This window comes from Heteronotia binoei, chromosome 12 (genome assembly GCF_032191835.1).
Source record: "Heteronotia binoei isolate CCM8104 ecotype False Entrance Well chromosome 12, APGP_CSIRO_Hbin_v1, whole genome shotgun sequence".
In the NCBI taxonomy this organism is placed as follows: Eukaryota; Metazoa; Chordata; class Lepidosauria; order Squamata; family Gekkonidae; genus Heteronotia; species Heteronotia binoei.
Genome location: NC_083234.1, coordinates 83,441,522 through 83,466,147, shown reverse-complemented (window position 1 = coordinate 83,466,147; position 24,626 = coordinate 83,441,522). Strand labels below are relative to the sequence as shown.

Below are 24,626 nucleotides of genomic sequence, written 5' to 3'. Positions count from 1 at the left end.
GCCAGGCCTGCTTGCCGGAAGCCCAAGAGTCTGGCCTCTTCCTTGAGCCTTGGAATAGTCACGACAGGAGCAGCAGTGAGCCCAAGGCTGAAGCTAGGAGATTCAGCCCTCCCCCTCATCCCAAGACCCGGGAGAACAAAGCTGTCCTTACCTGAAAGACACCCTGAGCATCTGCTGACACAGCCGCATGGAGCGGAGTCTTGCCCATGTGATCCTGGATGTTGGCATCAGCACTGGCTTCCAGAAGCCTCTTGGCAGCATCTGAGCGGGAATATCGGGCAGCCAGGTGGAGTGCTGTCTCCCCCGTGCGGTCGGTCTGACTGTGCAAACTGGCCCCCTGGTAGATGAAATCCGATATGACTGCCGGGGCATCCTCCTCTTCCTCGCTGTTGCCTGTTTCCAGCCCCCCTCCGCTGCACGAGGCAATCATGAGTGGAGTGAATCCATCTGAAAAGGCAGGGAAACCCCATCAGAAGCAGAGCCTGGAGTACTGACTTGGACGATGCAAGGCACCTGAAGCCACCATCTCTGAAGCCAACGTACTTCTTTTAAGTTGGGTCCGCAGATATCATGGTCAGTGTTCCCTCTAAGCTGAGTTAGTGTGAGCGGGCTCATCATTTTTTAGCCTCCAGATCACACATTTCTGTCTTAGCTCTGGAAAAATAGCCGCAGAGCAAACTAATTTATGCAGGAGCACATAACTTTAATGCCAGTAGACCACGAAGTAGAATTTTTGCTCACAAGACTCCACAGCTTAGAGGGAGGATTGATCATGGTGCCATTTCCTGTGCTTCCAAGGGCAAAATTCCTGGCGTGGAAAGGATCTCACGTGGGGGAAGGGGCAAAGGATCAGAAAGGTTCTTCTGCCACAACAAAATCAAAGGGGATGGGTTTCCTCTCTACCTGGTCCTCGTACATTGACGTCCATACAATCAGCATCGATTTCACCTTGCGGAGGGGTGGGAGCCATGGAGGAAATGCGTAAGTCGGCTGCATCCAGGTGCTGCTGTGTCCACTGCCTGTGGTCTGTATGGTCATCCACATCTGGCAGCATAGCCTGCTCCTCCACCTGGACAAGGAGTCAAGGGCCAAATGAGGCTACAGAGAAATTCAGAAAGGTGCACACGACCAAGATAAAAACTGGTCTACATGCCTCATGCGCACGGACGTACAAAGATCAAATGCAAAACTACAGCTCTGTAACCAGAAATCCCACATGGGTGCATTCTGTATAGTTAGGTCTTCATATATTTTGCAATTGGGGGAGGGGGGAGTGTGTCTGGCCTGTAAGCCCGAGACAAAGAAGAACAGGAGCATCGAGGCTCAGATTTGTTGTTTTCTTCTATCTGTGCCTCTCACAAGGCTGAATTCCACAACAGGAAAGTTGATGGTGAAGCATAGCAAAGCCAGACAACTTGAAATTCCTGAATAAATCCTCACCCCACCCTTGGTGCCTCTGCACCAGGGGTGGCCAAACTTGCTTAAAATAAGAGTAAAGTAAAGTAAAGTAAAGTAAAGTAAAGTAAAGTAAAGTAAAGTAAAGTAAAGTAAGTAAAGTAAATTTATTTTTGTATCCCGCCCTCCCCCACCAAGGCGGGCTCACACAGAATAAACATCAGATGCTTGAGTGCCACAAGACAGGAAGGAAGGATGGCAAATAGAGGCGGGGAGAGGTGGAAAGAAAACAACTTTAACTTTAAATTCATTTTCCAAGCTGCCGGCTGGTTTGACTTGAAGAAGTGATTTAAAGAGAGAAATGCCTTCTCCAAGCTGGCCAATGGGGTGGGGGGGGGCTTCAAGAGCCACACATATTATGTATGAAAAAGCCACTCGCGGCTCCTGAGCTGCTGTTTGGTCACTCTTGCTCTGCACATAAGCCTCCACTGAGTGCCCAGTCATAAAGTGCTGGATTCATCCCGATGGTGGCACTTGCCACTGCCACAAAGGACCTTCTGGTGCCACTGCTTGTGACCACAAAGCACCACGGCTGTGGAATAGACTCACAAGATCCACCACGGTGTCCCTATGCCAGGGCTATGGGCTGAAATGTCAGTCTCCAAACCCCTACCATTGGTCCCTATTCTCCATTCCCCAAGCCTGTAGGAACAGAAACCAGCATCTGGCAACATCTGCCCACCAACCAGAGCAGGCTGGCACGTCTCTTCCCTCACACAGGGGCCAGAAGCAAAGCTTACCCTGAACTTCTTGGTGTCTAAAGTCTCTTCATCACCCCATTCGTTCTGGTTGTCATCCATCAGAGTGCCATTAGAAACGTTCTTCAAGGGTCTTTATAAGGGCAAAAAAGAGGCACAGGAATGAAAGCCACAGTGAGGAGAAAAGCCATGGATTTATCTCTAATCTCTGTCACCAAAGTCACATGAGGAAATTAAAGTGTTGCTTAAAAAAACCCCTCCTTGTCCCTTGCGTTTCTGACTATCAGAGCTGCTTGTATCACATCCATAATAGCTCAGACACCTTTCATCAAAGCAGAGCTAGAATGTAAAACAGAGCAGATTTCTTGATGTGGGATGGGGAAAGAAGGGAAGATCCAAGGTTCTCATTAGCTGGACAACAGATCAGGCATTTGTCTCTTTCTGCTATCTATATCTGAAAGTATTTACTGTCTATGACACAATAGACAGAACAATGAAATAGAAGCCAGCACCAGAGATCTGAGACAGTAGAGAGAAACTCTAAAGCAAAGCTACAGCTGTCCACATTTCCAGCTTCTGGGTACAAAAGACAAAGAGCACAGTAATTTAATTTAATTTTTTTTATTTATACCCCACCCTATCCTGCAATACTGAGGAAAGAGAAAGATCGAGATGCAAAGGAGGCCTGTGGAGAGCTATGGAGAAGATGGAACTCTGCCAGGGGCAGCTTCTTTTGCAAGGATGAGAGCACAGGAGCACCAGCCAGAGTTGCCTCTTCCACCCAACAGCTAAGGAGGAGAAAGCATAAAATGTGTCCCATGCAACTGAAACTGAAGGTGGATCCGCAAGCCCTAGAGCAAGCAAGACTCCTACCCACCCGGATCCCTGAGGACACCTCAACAAACCTGAAACAGCTTCCAAAAATATATGCTAAAAGGTCTCTGATCGATTCCCTCCATCCTTTCCTATTTCACAAGTCTACCTTCCTGTTGTGTATTTCTTACAGGGAAGATGTATCAGCCTTTCACATGCCAAAAAGCAGTGAGGAATCAAGAAACCATCAAGTGCACCAGTGACCTGGGGCCAATCCCTGTCTCTCAATCTCCCCCACAGCCTTGTTATGAAGACAGAGGGGAAGGAAGTGTGGCCTGGAGCTGCTGGGAGGTAGGGTGGGATAAAATTCAAAGTTACTATTCAGGATAAAATAATTAAAAATAAATCTGACACCAAATATGCCAAGTATGGAAACAAAAGCATAACCCTCCGCCTGCCCTTCCCCCCCAGGCAGCAAAGGGAAGGGGTTCTTTGTGCTGCAGCCTTGAACAGAACAAACAAAGAGGTCACTCACTTCAGCCCCACAGAATCCTCCCCAAGGGGTTCCCGCCGTTTCTTCTTGCTTGATTCTGTCACTTTAAAGCCCTCGGGAAACCAGAGCTGTCCATGTTCTCTCCGTCGCTTGCGCGATGCCAACACACCGACACCAACAATAAGCAGGAGGACAAGAGTGGACACAACTACATACATGGGATACCACGGTGTGCTCCCTGGAGGATCGGCAATTTCACCTGCAAAACAAAACAAAAGCAGGGTGCACACAGAGCACAGGGAGTTAAGCTGCATATCAAGCCAGAGACAGAAACAAAATGAAGCAAAATTAGTTAATAACGGTTTTTTTGGCTTATCTAATTCTGTCCCCCCCCCACTCATCCAAAGCCCTCTTGGGGGGAGGGGAAAGGTAATTTTCTTTGCTGTTCATCAGAATTGCAAACTCTTGGCAGGTTGTGCTGCAGCGCTGAGGAAGAAAGCTTCCCTTCCTTTCTCCTTTAAGGGGAAAAGGATTAGCAAACTTCAAAATCACTGCATTCGCATTGAGCGGTTAAGTCAGAAGGATTGAGGGGGGATTTGGAAGATGCAAACTTCAACAGTTTGTCTTTCACAGATCGATTGGGAGGACTTGGGGTGGGGGAAGAACTGGGCTCTTTCAGTCCTCTTTTTCCCAAGCAGGAATGTTCCAGAAAGAAGCTCTGGGTGAGAGGCAAAACTTTTAAAAGAAAAGGAAACAAAAGAGATATATCTATGAGCCAAGAGATGCTCATTTGTTTCTTAAAACAGAATGCTAATTTTTCAACATGAGTTTGCTATATACAAAGAAGACCAAGCAAATCTGATTGGCTAAGACTTGGTCCAGATTTGCCTACCGGAATGTCATGACATGCGGTTTTTTGGGTTAAAGGTTTTTAAAACCTTGCAGCTGGACTGGTATGAACTGCCCAGTTTGACTTCAGCTGACCTTGTGCAGCACCTTCCATTTAATCCCCAGCATTGTTAATGCAAAGATTACCAGCTGCTTCTTTCTGCTCTGAGAACTGTGTGACTCCTCTGGAATTGGAGAGAAATCTGAATAGACTTTTGCCACCTTTTGTATTTGCAATGAGCAGACAAGTGGACTCCTGTTGCTCACTAATTCTTTCCAGAGAATGTGCTGAAACCTGAAACCAGCACTAAAGCGAAATGAGTCAGCCCAACAAGCATTTCATAAAGAATGTCAGAATAACCAGGTCTAACATCAACATCATGACCTGAAATATTTCCCTTTAATTTTTTTTAAATGTCTAACCTTGATGAAAAGTTCTGTTTCAAAACTGCCCAATGTTTTGCATCTGTTGGGTCATTTGCCAGCCAGAAACCCACTTTACAACCTGCAAATCAGCAGGTAGTTAAGAGAGCCACTTGGTGATGCTGCTGGAGCAGAAAGCCAGGTGGAGAGGAAGCAGCCAGTCCAGCCAAGGCCACTGAACTCAAACACACAACTTCCCAAGAAACCATCTGGGCTTTGAGAAGCTGAGAAGCAGCAGCATATAGAGCTGCAGGAGGGGTGAGTGTTTTTTCTTTGCCTTTTCTTAACTGTTGGGAGATTCAGCTGAGGTTACTGTGTGGGAAGACAGTGTTTGAGGGTCTGTGGGTGTGTATAGCCTGTGGGAGAATGGTGCCTGTTTGAGAGAGTATGATTTCTGTTTGTCTCTGTTGCCTGGGTGTAATCTGAATTTGATTGCCTGGATGTAATTGGATTAACTGCTGGCCCCACCCTCTGCTAGGTAAGGCTTCTATTGTGTAGGGCTCCTCCTGGAGCTCTTAGCCTAGGGATCTGGCTTGGGGGCCCTGCAGGAAGGTAAGTAGCTCCTCACTGTCAGTTGGATCTGGTTGCTGACCATAATAAAATTGAACTGAACTGAAGTAGCTCTTCACAAGTAGTCTTGGGAAGCAGTTTGGGAGTTATCAGGGAGATACAAGGTAAACAGAACTAATTTGGATTGGACTGGAAATTTGAAATGGATTGCAGCAGCATGGCTGGTGAAGGAGCAGAGGCAGTGATGTGAAAAATCTGTGACGTATTCCTATTTTCATCTATTTTCATTTCAAGTGTAAGTTGGTAGCCCTCCTAGAGGAGAAGATAAGGGGACTTTAGGCACACTTGTTTATAAGACAAAGTGAATATTTCATGGACAGAACCCATGAAGTGCTCTTGAGAGGGAAACAGGAGGAGGAAAAGGCACCTCAGAGAATGGAGACCACCCAACACAGGTGGAGGACACATGGAAAAAGGTAACCCACAGGAGCAGGACAATCAGGAGACATTCTGAGCTTCGGCTACCAAGCAATCGGTTCCAGGATCTCTCTATAGATATTGATTCTGGAACACTGGAACAAGAGCTACTTTCCTAGCCTTCACAAAGCTTGAAGGAAATTTCTCAGGCCTCCATGGATGAGAGGACTTGAGCTTCTGCTCCCCAATATAGGCGAAGGCATGTGCTGGTAAATTGGGGGTTTAGAGGGGTGGAGGCTAAAGTGTGCTAACTGTTGTCTTGAGAGGTATGCTGTCTACCTGGTGCACATATCCAGGACATGATTGAAAGGGTAGGAAGACTCATGAAGGCCATGGATAATTATCCTTTCTTGCTTATCCATGTGGGAACAAATGATACTGCTTGGCTCAGCCCAGAAAATAATAAAAGAGACTTTGTGGCTCTGGGTAAGAAGGTGAAGGATCTGGGAAAACAGGTTGTGTTTTTGTCAGTTCTTCCTGTTGAAGGTCATTACTGAGGAAGGGAATGAAGAATACTTCAAATACCAAATCTTAATCTCCTTACTCTTTGTCAAACTATCCCAATACCTGGACTCATGGCACAAAGATTGTAACACAATGCTATCCTCTATTCACTGGGAGTCAATCTGGTTGACTGACGCATATCAAACCAAATCATTAAATAGCTTTCAACAAAACTTCAAAATGCTATCTAGATGGTACTATAACACCAGCCAAGCTTGCACATATATGCCTAACCACTCACCCCATTGTTGGAGAGGGTGTGGCAAGATAGCCAACTATTTCCACTGCTGGTGGGACTGCTCAATAATTCAGTCATTTTGGAGGAAAATCCTGCAGTTCATATTTGACTTAACTGAAACCACGCTCCCACTGGATCCCATGCTAATCCTACTCAATCATTGGCAAAATATTAAAATGCCCAATCATAAATCCCCTCTATTCACCAACCTTCTCACTTCAGCCAAATCTGTGATATCCCAGAGCTGAAAGAGTCCTAAACTCCTTACCACAGACCTCTGGCTTTCCAAAGTCTGGGACCATTTGATCATGGATAAGATCACATCTAGTCTGGACTAACAGATCCATAAGAATCCTATTTACAGTTTGTCTCCAAATGGTCCCTGATCCTCGAAAAAACAGACCAGAACCTAGGTATGCAAATTCTTTCAACCAGAGAACCCTATACAAAGAAATTTTATCACTTTAATGCCTTTGCAATAACGAGGTGAAATCCTATTTTGAAATCACTCTATCCTTATGTAATTTTAATATTAAGAAGTATTTTACTGTTTTTGTTTTGCAGTGTATTTTTACTAAGTTTATGTTATCCTGTTTCAACCATTTTACTTCTATTGTACTTATGTAATTCTGCAAAAAACAATACAAATTTATTTTTTTAAAAAAAGAATACTTCAAATAAAGGACAATATGTCGATGGTGTCATCAGGAAAAGTTTGGATTTTTGAACCACGGCTTACGCTTTCTAGATGAAGCTCTTCTATCAAGAGATGGTTGCATCTCACAAAGATAGAAAAATGTGTTTGGTAAGAGCCTTGCTAACCTAAATTTGGCCATCTATAATATGAACTGGCAGAACCAGCGCTAAACAATTTTATTGCTGCCAGATATATTTAATGTAATTTGAATTATGTATCCTAACTTAATTAACTGGTTTTTATGTTTAATTTCTTTTTAATTGTTAAATTTAAAGTTTTATCTATTTATGTTAATCGTGTGAAATGTTGCTAGCCGCCCTGAGCCGCCTAGGCGGGGAGGGCGGGATATCAATAAAATCCATTATTATTATTATTATTAAATCATATGGGGGAGCGAGACAAAAATTCAAAGCCTAGTACAATATTGACAACTGGAGATCAGAACATTAAAATTTTGAACACGGGCTCACACGCTAAGTGACATTAACTCACAGTAAGTATAGAAACAAAACCTCAAGGAGCATAAAACATGGATTCCAATGTCTCTAACCAAGTATGAGAAAGAAGCAGGAGAAACTGGACGTCCTAATACAAGAAGAGAACTATGACTGAAACTTGGTGGGATGACACCCACAATTTGAATATTATGACTGAGGGATACAACTAATTTAGAAGGGACAAATAAGGAAGGATGGAGGAGTTGCATTATATGAAAAGGAGATATATACTTGTGATGAAATACGTGAATTTGAGAATAGAAGAGTTCAGCTGAGAGTCTCCAGCTAAAAATAAAAGGAGTTAGAAATAATAATGATATTATGGTGGGGGTCTGCTATAGACCCCCAAGCCAGGCAGAGGACTTGGATGAGATACTCCTACAACAGATTACAAAGTTCTCAAAGAGATGGAGCATGGTAGATTTCAATTACACTGATATATGTTGGAAGTTCAGATCTGCTAAAAACAAAAAGTCAAACGAATTTCTAACTTATCTTGCTGACAACTTCATTTTCTAGAGTAGAGGAAACCAGAGGATCTGCTATCTTGGACTTGATTCTCACCAACAAGGAAGAACTGGTTGATGAGGTTGGAAGTAGTGGACACACTGGGTAGTAGTGACCATGTAATTTTTGATTTTACAGTCTTGGGAAAGGGTGAAGTTGTATGTAGTAAGGCATATAGAACAGACTTCAGGAAAGCAAATTTTGACAAAGTTATGCTGGGTAGAAATCCCATGGTGAAGGGAGTTGAAAAGGGGTGGGAGTGCAATATTGAAGGCACAATCACAAACGATTCCTATGAGGAAAAATGGGTGGAGCCTAAAGAAACCAAGGTGGCTCCATAAACAGCTCTCTAAAGGCCTGAGAAAGAGCCCCGTGGCAGAGTGGTAAGCTGCAGTACTGCAATCCAAGCTCTGTTCACGACCTGAGTTCAATCCTGGCAGAAGCTGGGTTCAGGTAGCTGACTCAAGGTTGTGGTGGGATTGGTCCATTCCAGGTTGACTCAGCCTTTCATCTTTCCAAGGTTGGTAAAATGAGTACCCAGATTGCTAGGGGTAAAGTGTAGATAACAAGTGAAGGCAATGCCAAACCACCCCATAAAAGTCTGCCAAGAAAATGTCTTGATGTGACATCACCCCATAGGTTTGTAATGACCTGGTGCTTGCACAGGGGACTACCTTTACTTTTTTAAATGCTTGAGAAATTAAAAAAAGGATTTATTTAGGCAATAGAAGGAGGGCCTTATAACCATGGATGAATATGAACTAATATCCAGTGCTTGTAGGGAAGGCTAAAGCTTAGGCTAGCAAGAGATGCTAAAAACAACTTAAATTTTTTTTCCCCCTTATGTTCAAAGTAAGAAAAAGAGCAAGAATTAAGCAGTTCTGTCCCTTGTGGGGACAGGAAAATGAAATAGTACCAGGTAATGAAGAAAGGACAGAACGGCTTAATTCCTGCTCTTCCTCAGTCTTCTCTTCAGGGCCGGATCTAGGAGGGGGCAGAGGGGGGTGCTTGCCCCGGGGGCCACCGGGGGGTGGGCCAAATTGGGTATAAAGTCCATTGCATTCTATGGGACTATAAGATAGAATGGCCCATGAGGGGGCATCATTTTTTAATTTTGACCCCTCAAAAAATATGTAGATCCGGTCCTGCTTCTCTTGTGAGGGAAAAGCTGCTCAACTTAGCAAAAACAGAACATATGATGAGGGAAGTGACTTGCAGCCTAGAGGTAGTACATAAACACCTAGTTTCTTTGAATGAAATTAAGTCCTTGGAGCCAGATGAACTGCATTCAAGTGTATGAAAATAACTTGTAGATAAATTTTTTGAGCCTCTGACCATTCTTTTTAAGAATTCGTGGAGAACAGGTGAGTTGCTGGAAGACTGGAAGTGGACAAATGTCCCCACCTTCAAGAAGGGAAACTGCGGGGCGTGGCGTCGCACGCATAGGGAATGGACGCCTGAAAACAGAGCTCCTTACTTACCCCTGCCAAATCCACTTAAGCAAGCGCCCAGCGTTGTTGTTTGTTTTCTTTTTTTTCTTTAATTAGTATGGGAACAGTAGATGGTCAAAAATCCAGATCAAAAAGAAACTCAAGGAACTCTGTTAAAGACTATTTTCCCAAAAAGCCTAAGGCTAAGGCCTCAGGAAAAGCAAGCAGCCCTGCAAGCAAGATGGCGTCGGGAGAAGGGGAAAACACAGCAGCAGACCTAGCTTCATTTCGTTCTGAGGTAATGGAGGCTTTTCAAAAACTGGAAAAAAATATGACTGACAAAATATCTGCCATGATCCAGCCCCTTTCTGCTCAGTTGGAGGGTTTCAAAACGTCCTTAGAGAAGGTGGCAGAGACTGCAGATTCTGCTTTTAACATGGCATGTGCTGTGCAGGAGGACACTCAGTATTTTTATAAAAGAGATGAATGGGCCACTGATAAAATTATTGCACTTGAGAACCAACTGAAAATGGGGAATGTTAAAATTCGCGGGCTCCCCGAGAACTCTGCCTCTCCCTCTGACCTAAAATCTCTTATAGCCTCCTGGCTATCAAAGGCATTGGGTTTTTCTGAATCTGATCTTTGTGCCCTGGAGGCTGCATATAGAATTGGCCCTTTGCGCACACAGAAAACTTCGTTGCCTAGGGACATTTTAGTCCGTTTCTCTTCTGCCTCAGTTAAATCCAAGCTGCTGCAAAAAGCCCGGGCTATAAATCCACTTCTGCTAGGAGATTACAACATCCAAATTCTACAGGATTTGTCTTCTGAAACCTTGCAAAGGCGGAAAATTTTGAAGCCAATTATTGAAATCCTGAACAGGGAAAACATCAGATATCGATGGGTTGCTTCGTACAAGCTGCAAGTTACTGTACAGGATCGGTCGTTTGTCGCTGGAGGCCTTGACTCAGGCCTAAGCATGCTGAGAGATTTGAATCTTCCTGTTCCCACCGGCCTTATAGAAGCAGTCTCACATGTTCACTCAATAACTTCAGACACTAGATGGCGTCGTGTGCCTATGAACCGTCCTGATCGGCCTGTTTCTCCTAGAAGCTAAACGCTGGAACTGTTGCTATGCAGAAATCTTCCCTTTTTTGTGTGGATTCTTGACGTCCCCCCTTTTTTTTTTTTTCCTGACATATAAGCTTTGCCTACTGAACTGCTGACTTATAAGCTTTGCCTACGTGTAACTCTGTCACGGCTTAGAAATATGCTGATGATTGTTTTGTGCCTATGAAGCAATGTTTATATACGAAATTGGGGGGTCCCCCCCCTTTTTTTTTGGTTATTTATATCTTTTGAACACAATGTTATGAATGTGAGGGAGTTATTAATTCAAATCAACTCATTAAAGGAAATCTTCTTGGTTGATTGGGTATGCATGATTGGAAGAATGGGGTGACTTGGAATATATGGTTTGAGTAGGAGCTGGAATGGGGAGGCTGGGTGTTGAGTGAGGGAGTGGGAGAGAGGGAGGGAGAGAGAGTGAGTGAGGGGGGGTAGATCAGAGTGAGAAACTTGAATAGTATGATTAGGGTTTTATATCAATATATTTCTTTCTACTATGAGTTAATGAATTGTCAGGACCTTTTCCCTTCCTGTGTGAATTGTTGAATGGAAATGAATCTGTGAGACAGAGGGTGGGTAGGGAATGTATGTGTGTGTCAGTTTGTGCCTTATGCTACTATGAAGGTTTGGAAACTTGTTTCCCTTATCATCATATCTCCCTACATAGGCTTATAAGTGGCTGAAGGATAGTTGGTGGGGAGTGTTTGGGGAGACCAGTATTTAATAGCGTTCATAGTTCTGTTTAAAGTTTCATTGTATTTTTATCATAGTGTCTTAAGTCTTACAATAACTTTGTGATCGAGATCTGATGCTGTTACACATGGTATATTAGTTTGCCTGTAATTATCTTTAATTCACTAACCTGAGTTGGTAAAAGGCACAGGTTTTATTATATGTGGCTTTCTAGGCATTTTAGCCTTGACTCGATCAGCTTTGTTTGGCCTTTCATTATAAACTTTCTATACATTCGGCTCTGTTATTCTGTTTATAAATTTTATTTTTGCTGGGTTGATAGTGTTAAATATAAGCATTTTTGGCAGAGAGGGAGAATGGAGAACTTCAGTTTTTTTTAATTAGCTCCATTTGGTAGTTGTTGCTAGTTGTGTGGTGTCTTCAGTAACGAAGACTTCCGCTTCAAATTTATCCTTTTAAGTAAATAGTTGTTGTTTTCCCAAGTTTGGGTTAACAGAGTTGGAGGGTGAGTTAGTGGCTAGTGTCTGTTAATGCTAGACCACTGGTGTTGGTTATGGTTTTTTGTTTGTGTTACGGGCAGCATAACTGTATTGAATTATTATGGATTTAGTTGGAAGTTTTTTAAAGCCTTTGATCTGAAATCTGTCCTCATACCTTTGAAATTTGATCTACAGGATTCGCCTCTAGCTATCCTGGTGGCACCTGGGTTCAAAGCTATGAATTGCAATAATTTTGATAACCTTGGTTATTTCCTCTTTCAATTATGGCAGAGTGCCACTTGAAATTTCTATCTCTAAACTGTAATGGGCTAAATAATTTAATTAAGAAAAAACGGGTTGCCTCTGCCATCTCTCATCAGAAACCAGATATAGTTTTTTTGCAAGAAACTCACCTTAAGGGTAACCAGCCCAAGGTCTTCCAGTCAAAATTTTTTGCTCATCAATTTCAAGCTTACGGGTCCTCCAAAGCAAGAGGTGTGGCCATCTTAATAGGTAAATCAGTCCAATTCACTTTTGAAAATTCCTCAAATGACCCTAGGGGTCGGTATATTTTTATCAATGGGGTCTTTAATGGTAGCCCTTATACTCTGGCATCGGTGTATGCTCCAAATGATGGACAAATTGCATTTATTAAAGATACGTTGTCACAACTTCAAACTTTTCATAAAGGGCCCATTATTTTGGGAGGAGATCTCAACTATGTTGTCAATCCTTCTTTAGATAGATCTCAAAAAAGCCTGCTACCTCTATCTGCCAATAAATGGTCTCAATCAAAAGATTCGAATGGCCAAAACGATTTAGCTCAAATCTTTCAATCCTATAATCTGTCAGACATTTGGAGAAGCAGGCATCCAAAAGAAAGAGACTATACCTTCTTTTCTTCTCGTCATCAAACTTATTCCAGAATAGATTTTCTTTTAGTTTCGGATTCTATTTCTAACCTTTTTTTTAAAGTAGACATTGGCCCAATGATTTGGTCTGATCATGCATGGTTGGAAGGTTATATGTCAGGAATCACTGAAAGATCTTTTTCTTTTAATTGGAGATTGGATAGTAAACTTCTGTCTATGAAATCGGTTACAGATTCCATTGAAAAAGACATTAAAGAATTTTTTCAATTCAATACTGAGTGTGGAGTACCTCAGCATATAGTTTGGGACTCGTTTAAAGCTGTAATTCGTGGCAGATTTTTGGCTATTGCCTCTTCGTATAAAAAAGAAAAAGACAAAATTAGATCAGATTTGGTTGCCAACATTACCAAATTGGAAGAGAAATTTAAAAAATTTGGTAGCAAAAAAACTTATTCAAAACTTCTTATAGAAAGGAAAAAATTAGAATCTTTTGACGTCTCCAAGATTCAAAAACAAATGGCTTATATAAAACAAAAATATTGGTTTCGAACTCCTCAATCCCTTAAACTCCTATCATGGAAGGTTAAAAAGAGAATATCCTCAATGGCTATTTCTTCCATTCGTTCTAAATCCGGTACCTTGAAACATTCCACTAAGGATATTGTAGGAGTTTTTAAAAAATACTATTCATCTCTATATTCCTCCCAGCATCCAGCATCAGACCTTATTTCATCTTTTTTAGACATTAAGCCTGTTTCTCCTGAGGTTAAATCCCTTTTGGACAAACCTTTTACTGCACTTGAAATACAGGAGACTATCAAGTCTATGAAATCCAATAAATCTCCAGGCCGAGATGGCTTTATACCAGAATTTTATAAATTTTTTAATACTTTGTTGGCTCCCATCTTGGCGGACGCCTGTAATCAGTTTGTACAGTCTGGTTCTTTTCCAGTTACTTGGTCACAGGCAAAAATCATTCTTCTTCCAAAGAAAGACAAAGACTTGCTAGACCCTAGTTCATACAGGCCGATATCGCTCCTTAATTGCGATTACAAGATTTTTACAGCAGCCCTGGTGGCTAGGCTTAATACTTTTATAGGGAACTACATTCATCCTGACCAATCGGGCTTTATCCCACACCGTGAGTTAACGGACAATACTAGAATGGTCCTTGATGTTATTCAATACTGCCGGAAATTTAATATTGAGTCTTCCTTTATCTTGTCTATTGATTTTGAAAAAGCCTTTGATTCCGTTGAAGTTCCTTATCTTACAACCTTACTGCAGAAAATGAATTTTGGCCCGAATTTTCTGAAGATAATCCATTCTTTATATAAGTCGCCTTCTGCTATTCTTTCTATTAATAATTTGGATTCTGAAGAATTTAATCTTTTCAGAGGGACGAGGCAAGGTTGCCCCTTGTCTCCTCTGCTTTTTGCAATCGCAATTGAACCTCTTGCTAATGCTATCCGTAATACCAATATTATTGCTGGTATCCCTATTAGAAAGAAACAAATTAAGGTGTCTTTGTTTGCAGATGACCTAGTGCTTTTTGTTACAAAACCTAAGACTTCTTTACCAGCTGTCTTTGATTTATTATCTGTATTTTCTTCTATATCGGGTCTTCGAGTAAACCCATCTAAAACCATTCTTTATCCCATCACAATTTCAGATGCTCTCCAAGATTCCATCTACTCAAATTATCACTTCAAAAAAATGGATAGATATTGGACATATTTGGGGATCAATATACCTTTAAAATTGGGAGATATTTTTAAAGTCAATCATCATTTATTGATTAAGGACATTCTTACTATGCAAAAGAATAAAAATTCTTCACTCATTCCCTGGAATGAAAAAATTCAGATTATTAAATCTTTTATTTTTCCCAAATTTCTGTTTTTATTTCGAGCCATTCCTATTCTTATTCCTGAGGACTTATTTGTGGGTTGGCGTCGTTCGTTCTTAAGATACATTTGGAACAAGGGCTTATCTAGAATAGGGTATGCAACTCTTATTCGTTCTAAATCCTCAGGTGGTCTGGCTCTTCCGGATCTGCATAAATTTTATGAAGCTGCCATTTTAGGAGGCCTTGTCAGATACCATGATGCTGATTTAAATTCAGGCTGGAAGGTCCTAGAAGATACCTATCTAAATAACAAATCGTTTCAATCTACATTATGGGAATTTCCAAAGAAGAGACCTCCTAATATCTCCTCCAACCTTTTCCTTAAAGCCATTTTTCAGATTTGGGACAAACGCCGCCTCTTTTTAGCCCCTCCTATGTCTCCACTATCTCATTTTATGGATGTTTCTTGGTTTCAACCGGGGTTTTTTTACAAGTCTTTTCCAATTTGGAAAAAATATAATCTTTATAGGTTTGTGGATATTTTGTCCAATGGAAAAGTGCTCGACAAAAAATCTTTAGAAGAGAAAACTGGTGGGACAAAAATCCCATGGTTTGAATACTTGCAAATTAACAACTTGGTGACATCACTCTCAAAGAAATACAATTTCAATCGACCTCTTACTTTCTTTGAATCCTTGCTACAATCTCCTTTTTTAAAGCGGAAGGGACTGATTTCATTTATCTATAAGGGTTTGCTAGACATTGATGCTGTTGATTTGTTATCCTATCAAGAAATTTGGCAAAGGAATAGTTCAATTAATTTTCAGGAGGATGTTTGGCAACAAATCTGGTCATCTCCTTCGTTTGTTTCAAAATCATTGAATATACAATTACAAACTCAAAAATTTTTGTTCCGGTGGTATTTAACACCTCAGAGATTAAGCCATATGGCGATAAATCAATCCTCCAAATGTTGGAAAAATTGTGGAGAGGTGGGCACATTTATACACTGCTGGTGGTCTTGCCCGAGGGTGCAGTCGTTTTGGGCAGTAATTGTGGCAAAAATCAAGGATATCACGGGCTATAGTTTACCCTTAAGATTGGAACTCATTTTGCTTGACTGTTGGAAAGGTATTTCTATTACTTCTCTTAATAAATCCCTGATATCCCTTTTACTAGCTGCTGCTAAAATGGTGTTAGCCCAATTTTGGAAATCTCCCAATATTCCTCCAGTTAAAGCCTGGTATGCTAAAATCTGGGAGGTCTATGCTATGGACAAGATAGCAGATAGTTTATGCAATATAAATAATTCAGAAGGTAACGATTCTCTGATGTACAAGTGGCTTCCATTTCTTAAATTTTCTTTTAGTCCTGTAGATCAGATGCGTACATGTATTCCTGGTAGATATTATGACATTATTAATTTGATGTAATTAACATATGGACAGAGTACTTATTTTTTAATTCAGCTGCCAAGTATGTATGTATGTGTGAATGTATGTATGTGTTGTTTGTTTGTATTTTGTGTATATATTTATATTCTGTTTTCTGCTGGTATGCTATGCTTATACACAAAGAATGATTGCAGATACAGTCATTGATTGCTTTATTTGTATGTTTACTAAATTCAATAAAAAAGTTTTTGGACATAAAAAAAAAAAGAAAAAAAAAAAAGAAGGGAAACTAGGAGGATCTGGATAACTACCAACATGTCAGCTTGATGTCTATACTTGGAAAAATTTTTAGAACAAATCATCTTTCAGTCAGTCCTTGAGAACTTAGAAAAGATGGCTGTGATTAGTAAGAGACAGCATGGGTTTCTCAAGAAACACCGAGCTTACTGGATCAAGGGAATGCTGTTGATGGTTTCATCTAGATTTCAGTAAAGCTTTTGATAGGGTTCCCCGTGATGTTCCGATGGGTAAACTAGAGGACTGTGGACTGGACTCCAGGATAGTTGGGTGGATAGGGAAATGGCTGGAGAACCGTATTCAAAGAGTAGTTGTCAATAGCATTACATCTGAATAGAGGGAGGGGTCTAATGCGGTGTCACAGGGCTCAATTTTGGGCCTGGTACTTTTCAATATTTTTATCAATGATCTGGATGAAGTTGTGGAGGGGCTACTCATTAAATTTGCAGATAACACCAAATTGGGAGGAGCAATGAACATACCAGAAGACAGAGTTAGAATTCAACCAGATCTGAACATGCTGGAAAAGTGGAAGTGAACAAGATGCAATTTAACAAAGATTAATGCCAAGTTCTACATCTTGGTAGCAACAATGAGACACACAAATCCTGGATGAGGGATACACTTCTGGGTAGCAGTGTGTGTGAACAATATCTTGGGATATGGGTGGGCCATACATTAAATATGAACAGTCAGTGTGATGCAGCTATAAAAAAGGCAAATGCCATCTTGGGGTGTGTCAACAGAGGCATAGCCCCAAGAATGCAAGGCGTCATAGTTCCACTGTACACTACATTGGTCAGGCCACACCTGGAGTACTGTGTGCAGTTCTGGAGGCTTCACTTCAAGAAGGATGTAGACAGAATGGAGTGGGTGCAGAGGACAGCAACGAGCATTATCAGAGGCCTGGAGACCAAGCCCTATGAGGAAAGGCTGAGGGACTTCGGACTGTTCAGTCAGGAGAAGAGGAGGTTGAGGGGGGACATAATTGCTCTCTGTAAGTATTTGAAGGGCTGCCACTTAGAAAAGGGCAGGGAGCTGTTCCTGTTGGCAGCAGAGAAGAGGACTCATAATAATGGGATTAAATTAAGGGTGGAAAAGTATGGACTAGATCTTAGGAAAAACGTTTTTACGGTAAGAGTTGTTCGACAGTGAGCTGAGCTCCCTGTTGCTGGCAATCTTTAAGCAGTGACTGGAGCACAGGGTTGGACTAGATAGCCTGTATAGTCCCTTCCAACTCTACGATTCTATGAAGAACAAGTTATGTCACACTAACCTTATATCCTTTTTTGAGAGTGACTACCTTGCTGGATCAGAGGAATGCTGTAGGCATAGTTTATCTTGATTTCAGTAAGGCTTTTGATAAATTTTCATATTCTTGTTGTCAAATTGGTAAGATGTGGTTTGGATCCTATTATTGTTAGCTGGATCCATAACTGGTTGACAGATCTCACCCAAAGAGTGCTTGTGAATAGTTCTTGGAGAGTAGTGACAGGTGGAGTGCCTCAAGGATCTATCCTGCAATCTGTTTTGTTTAATATCTTTATAAATGATTTGGATGAAGAAATAGAGGGAATGCTTATTAAATTAGCAGATTATAGTAGAAGACACAGAATGCAGGATGATCTTTACAGGCTGGACACGAGTGCTAAAACAAGTAAAATTAGTTTTAACAGGAATACATGTAAAATTCTGCATTTACAAAGGAAAAATCCAATGCATAATTATGGGGAGGCTTGGAGATGAGGGAGGCTTGTCTTGGCATTAGTATGCATGAAAGGCATCTAGGGGTCGTAGTGGACCATATGCTGAACATGAGTCAACAGTGTGATGTTAAAAAGTCCAATGTGATTTAGGGGTATATCAACCAACGTATAGTGTCCAGATCACGTGAAGTGGTATCACTTTAGACATCATCTGAAGTATTCAGTTTTGGGCACCACAAATTAAAGATATTATAGACAAGGAGGACAATGAAGATGGTGAGGTGTCTAGAGACCCAAGGCTGAAGGAGCTGGGTATGTTTAGCCTGGAGAGGAGATGACAGAGAGGTGATGTGATCACCATCTTCAAGTCTTTGAGGGGCCGTCATATAGAGGATGGTGCAGAGTTGCTTTCTGTTGCCCCAGAAGTTTGAACCAGAATCAATGGGTTGAAATTAAATGAGAAGAGTTTTTGACTAAACATGAGGAAGAACTTCCTGACCGTTAGAGCAATTCTTCAGTGGAATAGGCTTTCTCAGGATGTGGTGGGCACTCCTTCCAAGGAGGTTTTTAGATGGCCATCTGACAGCAATGCTGATTCAGTGAACTTAGATAGATCATAAGAAGAAGGGCAAGAAGGGGGTTGCATTGGGGCTTAGTTCTTGTGGCCCTTTCTTACACTCCTGGGGAAATGCTGCTCACCACGTTGGGGTCAGGCAGCAATTTTTCTCCGGGCCAGCTTACAGGGACTGGGAGGTTTTTTTTGCTGGCGTGGTGCTAGGAACAAATCCCTGACAGTTATAGCTGTTGATTTTACTGGCATTATTTCCTTTGCTTATTAATACTCCATTATTAGCATGTTGTTGTCATTGCATTTATATGATATACTAACTCCTTGGACTGCAAGAAGATCCAATCAGTCAGTCCTAAGGGAAATCAACCCTGACTATTCCCTGGAAGGTTGGATGCTGAAGCTGAAGCTCAAATCCTTTGGCCACCCAATGAGAAGGGAGCACTTCCTGGGGAAGATCCTGATGCTGGGAAAGACAGAAGTTAAAAGAAGAAGGGGATGGCAAAAGAGGAGATGGCTGGACAGCGTTACTGATGTAACAAACACAAATTTGAGCAGACTTTGGAGGATGGTGGAAGACGAGGGCCTGGCATGACTTTGTCCATGGCATTGCAAAGAGTCGGACTCGACTGTGCAACTGAACAACAACAACTCCATATTGTGAACTGGATCCATGAAAACTAGCCTCATTGGTTTTGTAGCCATTTAGTATTTTGTGTGTTTTGGAGGAGGAGCATAGGGAGACACCACTAATCTGGTCTCCCTGAGTAAACTGACAGGAAGCAACAGAACTGGGAAGATGAGTGTGGAATATGACCTTGACTGGAAGTAGCACTGAGGCATGGGAAAAGGACTTTATACTAATTCAAAAGACCTTCAGAGGGCATGGGAAAAAGGAGAGCTGTTAAGTTGTAACCTATAAGTGCTAAGAGTCTGCCAATTCAATTCAGTCTTGTAAGACCTCATCTTGCAATGTATGTCATTGAAGTCTGCTTCAGGCCTCATCATTAAAAGCTTCTTTTGAACCAACCCGAGGAGCCTCGTGACAACCTTGGGCAAAAGCTTACATGTGGAGCAGGTGTCAATGGGGGTATTTGTGAATTTCCTGCATTGTGCAGGGGTTGGACTAGATGACCCCAAAGGTCCCTTTCAACTCTGATTCTATAGGTGAGTAGGGCAGTAATAATTTGTCCCCTCCCCAGTCAAAAGGCCCATGCTTATTAGTTTCTGGGCTATGTCCTCCTGGCTCTTACTAAGGAGGTCCCAAGTCACCTAGGAGTATCTGCTTATCAGGTACTATGGGCTTTGTATCTCCACCTCCAGAGCCGCAAGATCAAGGTCTCAGGTTCAACCAAGGACTTTGAATTAACAGCTGCAGTAGCAAGTCCCCGGGAGGGACTTGTCTCTGCCTGAGACCCTGGAAAGTCCCTGCCAGCTTGACTTCATGTGATGGCACCTCTGTGTGTTCAGCTCTGGAATTCCCTCCTCACAGGTGAACCACCTACATTTTAGGCACTCCGGAAACTTTATGCTGGAATTTTACTAATGCATGGACATCTTTGGTTTTTCTTAGCCTACACTGCTGTCATGTTTCCCAGCCTGCCTCTGTGGATGGTAATGCAGTTGATATTAACTGTAGTTGAAAGAGAAGACTGCAATCTGTGACTAGTTTTAACTCTCCCCCCCCTCCCCGGGTCTTTGTGTGTATTAGTGATTAGTTTTGAAAACTGCCTCGAGCAATTTTATTGGAAAATGGCACAGGCTACAAATACATGAAATCCAGACAATCCATTTGTTGAACTTACTCTTAACAGCTTCAATTTTGTAGGGAATGTCCAGGTTGCCAAGAGCGGCCAAGGCGCCAAGGAAGGCTGCAACGTCAGTGGTGCTCTGGAAACACTGTGAGGAGGACTGGATGCACTGCCGGTTGTCAATCTCCAAATGGACAATGGAGCTGTCATTTTTGGAACAGTAAGGGGAGGCAAGAAGCAACACCCTGAGCAATGGGAAGAAGCCTGCAGCAAACTAAATCAGTCCCCCCCATAGACCCCCCCCAAACAACCTCCAGCTCCACCTGCTAGCTCTGGAGTCAGCAACTGGCAGATCTCTGAAGAGGCAATAAACAAAGATTTCAACTAAATAAATAAGAATATTTTATGACAGGCTTGGGGTCCTCTGATTTCCCAGCTCCACTTCATTGACTTTGCACCCAAATCCATAAAAGTCACTAGACAGTACTAAAAACACCCTGTTCTTGTTCACCTACCTGCCCATATTTCTGTTGCTCACATGTGGCACATTTATCAAATGTAAGGAAAAATAAGCCTCCCTTTTTCAGTTCAGCATTTCCTGAAGCAATTCTCACTCCAGCTGAGAGACCACTTGCCTGCCTGCTCTAGACACTAAGGCACTCTGTCCTCCCCCATGACTCTGGTGCACAGCAGAAACAAAGGTTGGCTGTGAATCCCCCCCCACTCTGCACAGGCACCCCAAATAGCTCCTACATGAGTCTGAGCCAAAAGAAGGCAAATGCAAGCAGGCAACCAAGGAGCACAAGGGGGAGAATGTTTTCCACCCTGGAGAGTGTGTGTATGTGAGAGAGACCAGCCCTTCTGCCTTCACCCTGTTAGGAAATGGCTGCGACCCTCACCCATAGATATCCAGCTGGTCCAACTCTCTTCTCTGCCTCCCAGTTACCCTTGAGTACAGGGAGGTCTTCACTTGGAAGACTGCACTGGACACATCCAACCAGCTCTCTGTCGACCGCTTAATGTGATGCTTCTTCAGCTCTTCACGGTTCCCATAGTAGGGGAAAATCATGTATTCCCCCTTGGTGTCTTTTTTGAAGACCACATTGGTGTGCAGGACACGACTGAGCTCCCGCAGGAAGTTGAAGGAGTTGTTCTTCAGGTTCTCTGGTGTAATCAGAACCACCACCACCAGGGTGCCATCTGCAAGCTTCTCGGGCATATTATTGGCACAGTCCAGGCCATCCCACTCACATTCTGCATTGTTACACCCCTGGTCACAGTGGCCATCTGAGAAATGGTCCTTGCAGTATTGGTCATAGAGAGGGCTAGGCAAGTGGAAAGGAAAAGAGAAACCGGTCATGGTTAACCCACACTGTATCAGGTGGGCACAGCTTGCAAAGCCAATTCACATGGTTCATGGAAGTCTAGCAAAAACACATGCTTGGCTTACATCTGGAGGCCACTGCAGCCCCAAAAGCAACTCCCCCCCAAACATCACAGGGCATTTGCTCTGCATGGAAGCAAATGGTTAGAATGTGGATTAGCGCACAATTGTCAATCCCCTACTCTACAGATCATGCACTTGCGGTCTGCAGCTGTCTTTCTTGAGGGAACACACAACCCCTCTGCCTGTACATCAGTGGGAAAGAGCTATATTTTTCTCTACAAAGGCTCCCCAATGGTGGAATCAACTGCCGGAAGAGGTGTGGGCCCTACGGGATCTTAACCAGTTCCGTAGGGCCTGCAAAACCGCCCTCTTCCAATTAGCTTTTTAAGACGGAACTCCTGATAATATCAACAACATCGAGCCATCTTGCACATATTTTGATTGTACTATAGTGTTATACTGTTTTATTGGTTTTACTGTTTAAATTATTAACTATTGTATTTGTTTATTGTATCATGGTTCACCATGTCTTGTTAGCTGCCTTGAGCCTGCCTAGGTGGGGGGGGGGCGGGGTATAAATAAAAGTTTATTTATTTATTATTTATTATATGGAGATGGCTGGCTTTTTTTCAGGGAAGTGCATGCACCATGACCAATGTTCACACTGGGAAACACTGGTAACCACAAAGCATCCGATGCTGCACCCCCAAAGGTTTCATATACACCCTGGAGAGTGTGTGTATATGAAACCCTGGAGAGTGTGTGTATATGAAATCTCAGAGATGCTTCCTTCAGCCCTGTAAGGTACAGCATGCAACACGTCAATAGGGCACTTCCTGCCACACAGCTCAGAATGGCTCACCTTTAGAGACCTTTTTATTTCATGTGTTCCCATCCTGAAAATTGTGCGTGCAACTGAATTGTGGAAGCCTGTCTAATTCTACAAGATGAAGAAAATGCATGCCCAAATGCACCCTGCTTACTTGCACTGCCTTTCCACCTTCTGGCAATCGAAGCCATCATAGAGGCACCCGGCGTTGTTGCATTGGGTGTCGCAGTTCCCATCATTGAAGTACTTCCAGCACTGCAGGGACTGCGAGCAGTTCTTCCAGGGGTCGTTGAAGTTGAGTGAGCAGTCCCCTCCATCCAAGCCACAGGCATGGTTGTTGCACTTGGTGTCACAGAACTTGTTACCCGCTTGGCTGGCGCAACCCGGGATCTCGCATTTCTCCTCAAAGGAGGTGGGCGGGATGTCTTGACCCTTGCCCCCAGGGAAGTCAAAGTCCAGGATGTGGCAGTTGAGCCCGTTGAAGTTGAGAGGGCAATAGCACTGATAATGGGGTGGCTCTTTGGCAAACTGACACGTGCCCCCGTTGTAGCAGGGATTTGAGTGGCAAGGGCTGTTGGGGGGGAACTGGCACACAGGGCCCATGAAGCCAAGCATGCACACGCACTTGGAACCCTTTGGGCTGGAGACACAGGTCCCGCCATTAAGGCAGCGAAGGGTCCCACAGCTGCGGGAATCATTTTCGCAAGTTGCGCCTTCAAAACCCTGAGGACAGAAGAATGGCACATGAAGACACAGAACTCTCCCAGAGGGCCATCTTGCCTGGCATTCTGTCTACTAAGAACAGCTTGCCAGATGAGGCCCACTGAGCTAGACAAAGCAGGGCCCACCCTCTTGTCAAGCATCCAGTTCTCCCACAGACACCCCGGGACCTGCACTCAGCAGCTCTGCTCCGCTTGTTCCCAGGGGTATCCGGGCAACGCAGGAGCAGGCAGGAAGGGAGATGGCCACTGATCCATCTGTGCTCAGCAGCTAATCCCTAGAGAGTCTCTCTGGATTGGGAGGCGGCAGCAGACTTCTGAGGCTGCCCCTTCTAACCACAGAGGCAGGGCTATGTATGCAGGAATACATGACGCTGCTTTAATCAGACCATCAAAGTCTATAATCTATTCAGACTGCCAGTGCCTCTTCAGGGTCTCAGGTCATTCACATCATCACCTGCTACCTCATTCTTTTAACTGGAATACTAATTCTCATGTGGTACAGCCACAAGATCCTAAGATTGTCTGGCTTCCTGAAATACCAGCTCTTTATAGTGTTATACACCACTAGGTGGAGAGCTAGACATTTCCTGGGCTGAGAGAGCTCTGAGAGAGCTGTGACTGACCCAAGATCACTCAGCTGTTTCATGTGGAGGACTGCAAAATTGAACCTGGTTCTCCAGATTAGAATCTGCTGCTCTTAGTCACTGCACCATGCTGGCTAACTGGAAATACTGGGGATTGAACCTGGTATCTTCTGCATGCACAAGAGGCTCTTTTACCGAGGCTCAGGGCTACCCAGCATGCACCCTGGTTTTTTTTTTACAATATTTGCAGCTACAGCCCAGCCCTGTCCTTCAGGGGGAAAGAACTGGTGCTTCACTGCCAAGGCTGGAGTCAGGTTGGGGGTAGTTGGCGTGCAACACCAAAGGCCTCTTTCTTCTGGGCTCCACTTCTCCTCCTCCTAGAGAAACTGGCTATGACTGAGCATCAAGCAGCATGAGCAGCAAGCAAAGGGGGAACTGCTCTGCCTCAATATTTAAGAAACCTCCTTGCATTACAAACTCCTGCATCTCCATAGCCCTAAAAAGTGGCAGCAATGGCTGATCCAAATCAGGACAGCACTTGTGCCACAGCACTCCTCTGACCCTCCCCTGCACCCTAAACATGAGAACCTGCTACTCACTGAGGGGCATTTGCAAATATAACCATGCTGTGTGTTGCTGGCAACTGCACAGGTTCCACCATTCCTGCAGGGTTTGTTCCGACAGCCATCCACCACGCTCTCACAATGCCGTCCTGCAAGGGGATGTGGAAAACAACCTTG

The 24,626-nt window shown here is 43.2% G+C and overlaps 1 protein-coding gene across 1 annotated transcript in view; it reads right to left on the bottom strand.

The window, feature by feature from the left end:
• NOTCH1 (notch receptor 1) overlaps nt 1-24,626 on the bottom strand; it is a 461,593-nt gene that overhangs the window by 10,633 nt on the left and 426,334 nt on the right. Inside the window, exons 25-32 of the mRNA XM_060250659.1 lie at nt 24,486-24,598; nt 22,735-23,303; nt 21,264-21,689; nt 20,419-20,567; nt 3,502-3,718; nt 2,196-2,286; nt 904-1,069; nt 152-447 (exon numbers count right to left, since the gene is read on the bottom strand). Coding sequence (XP_060106642.1) covers nt 152-447; nt 904-1,069; nt 2,196-2,286; nt 3,502-3,718; nt 20,419-20,567; nt 21,264-21,689; nt 22,735-23,303; nt 24,486-24,598 — 2,027 coding nt within the window. The remainder of the gene's footprint in view (nt 1-151; nt 448-903; nt 1,070-2,195; nt 2,287-3,501; nt 3,719-20,418; nt 20,568-21,263; nt 21,690-22,734; nt 23,304-24,485; nt 24,599-24,626) is intronic.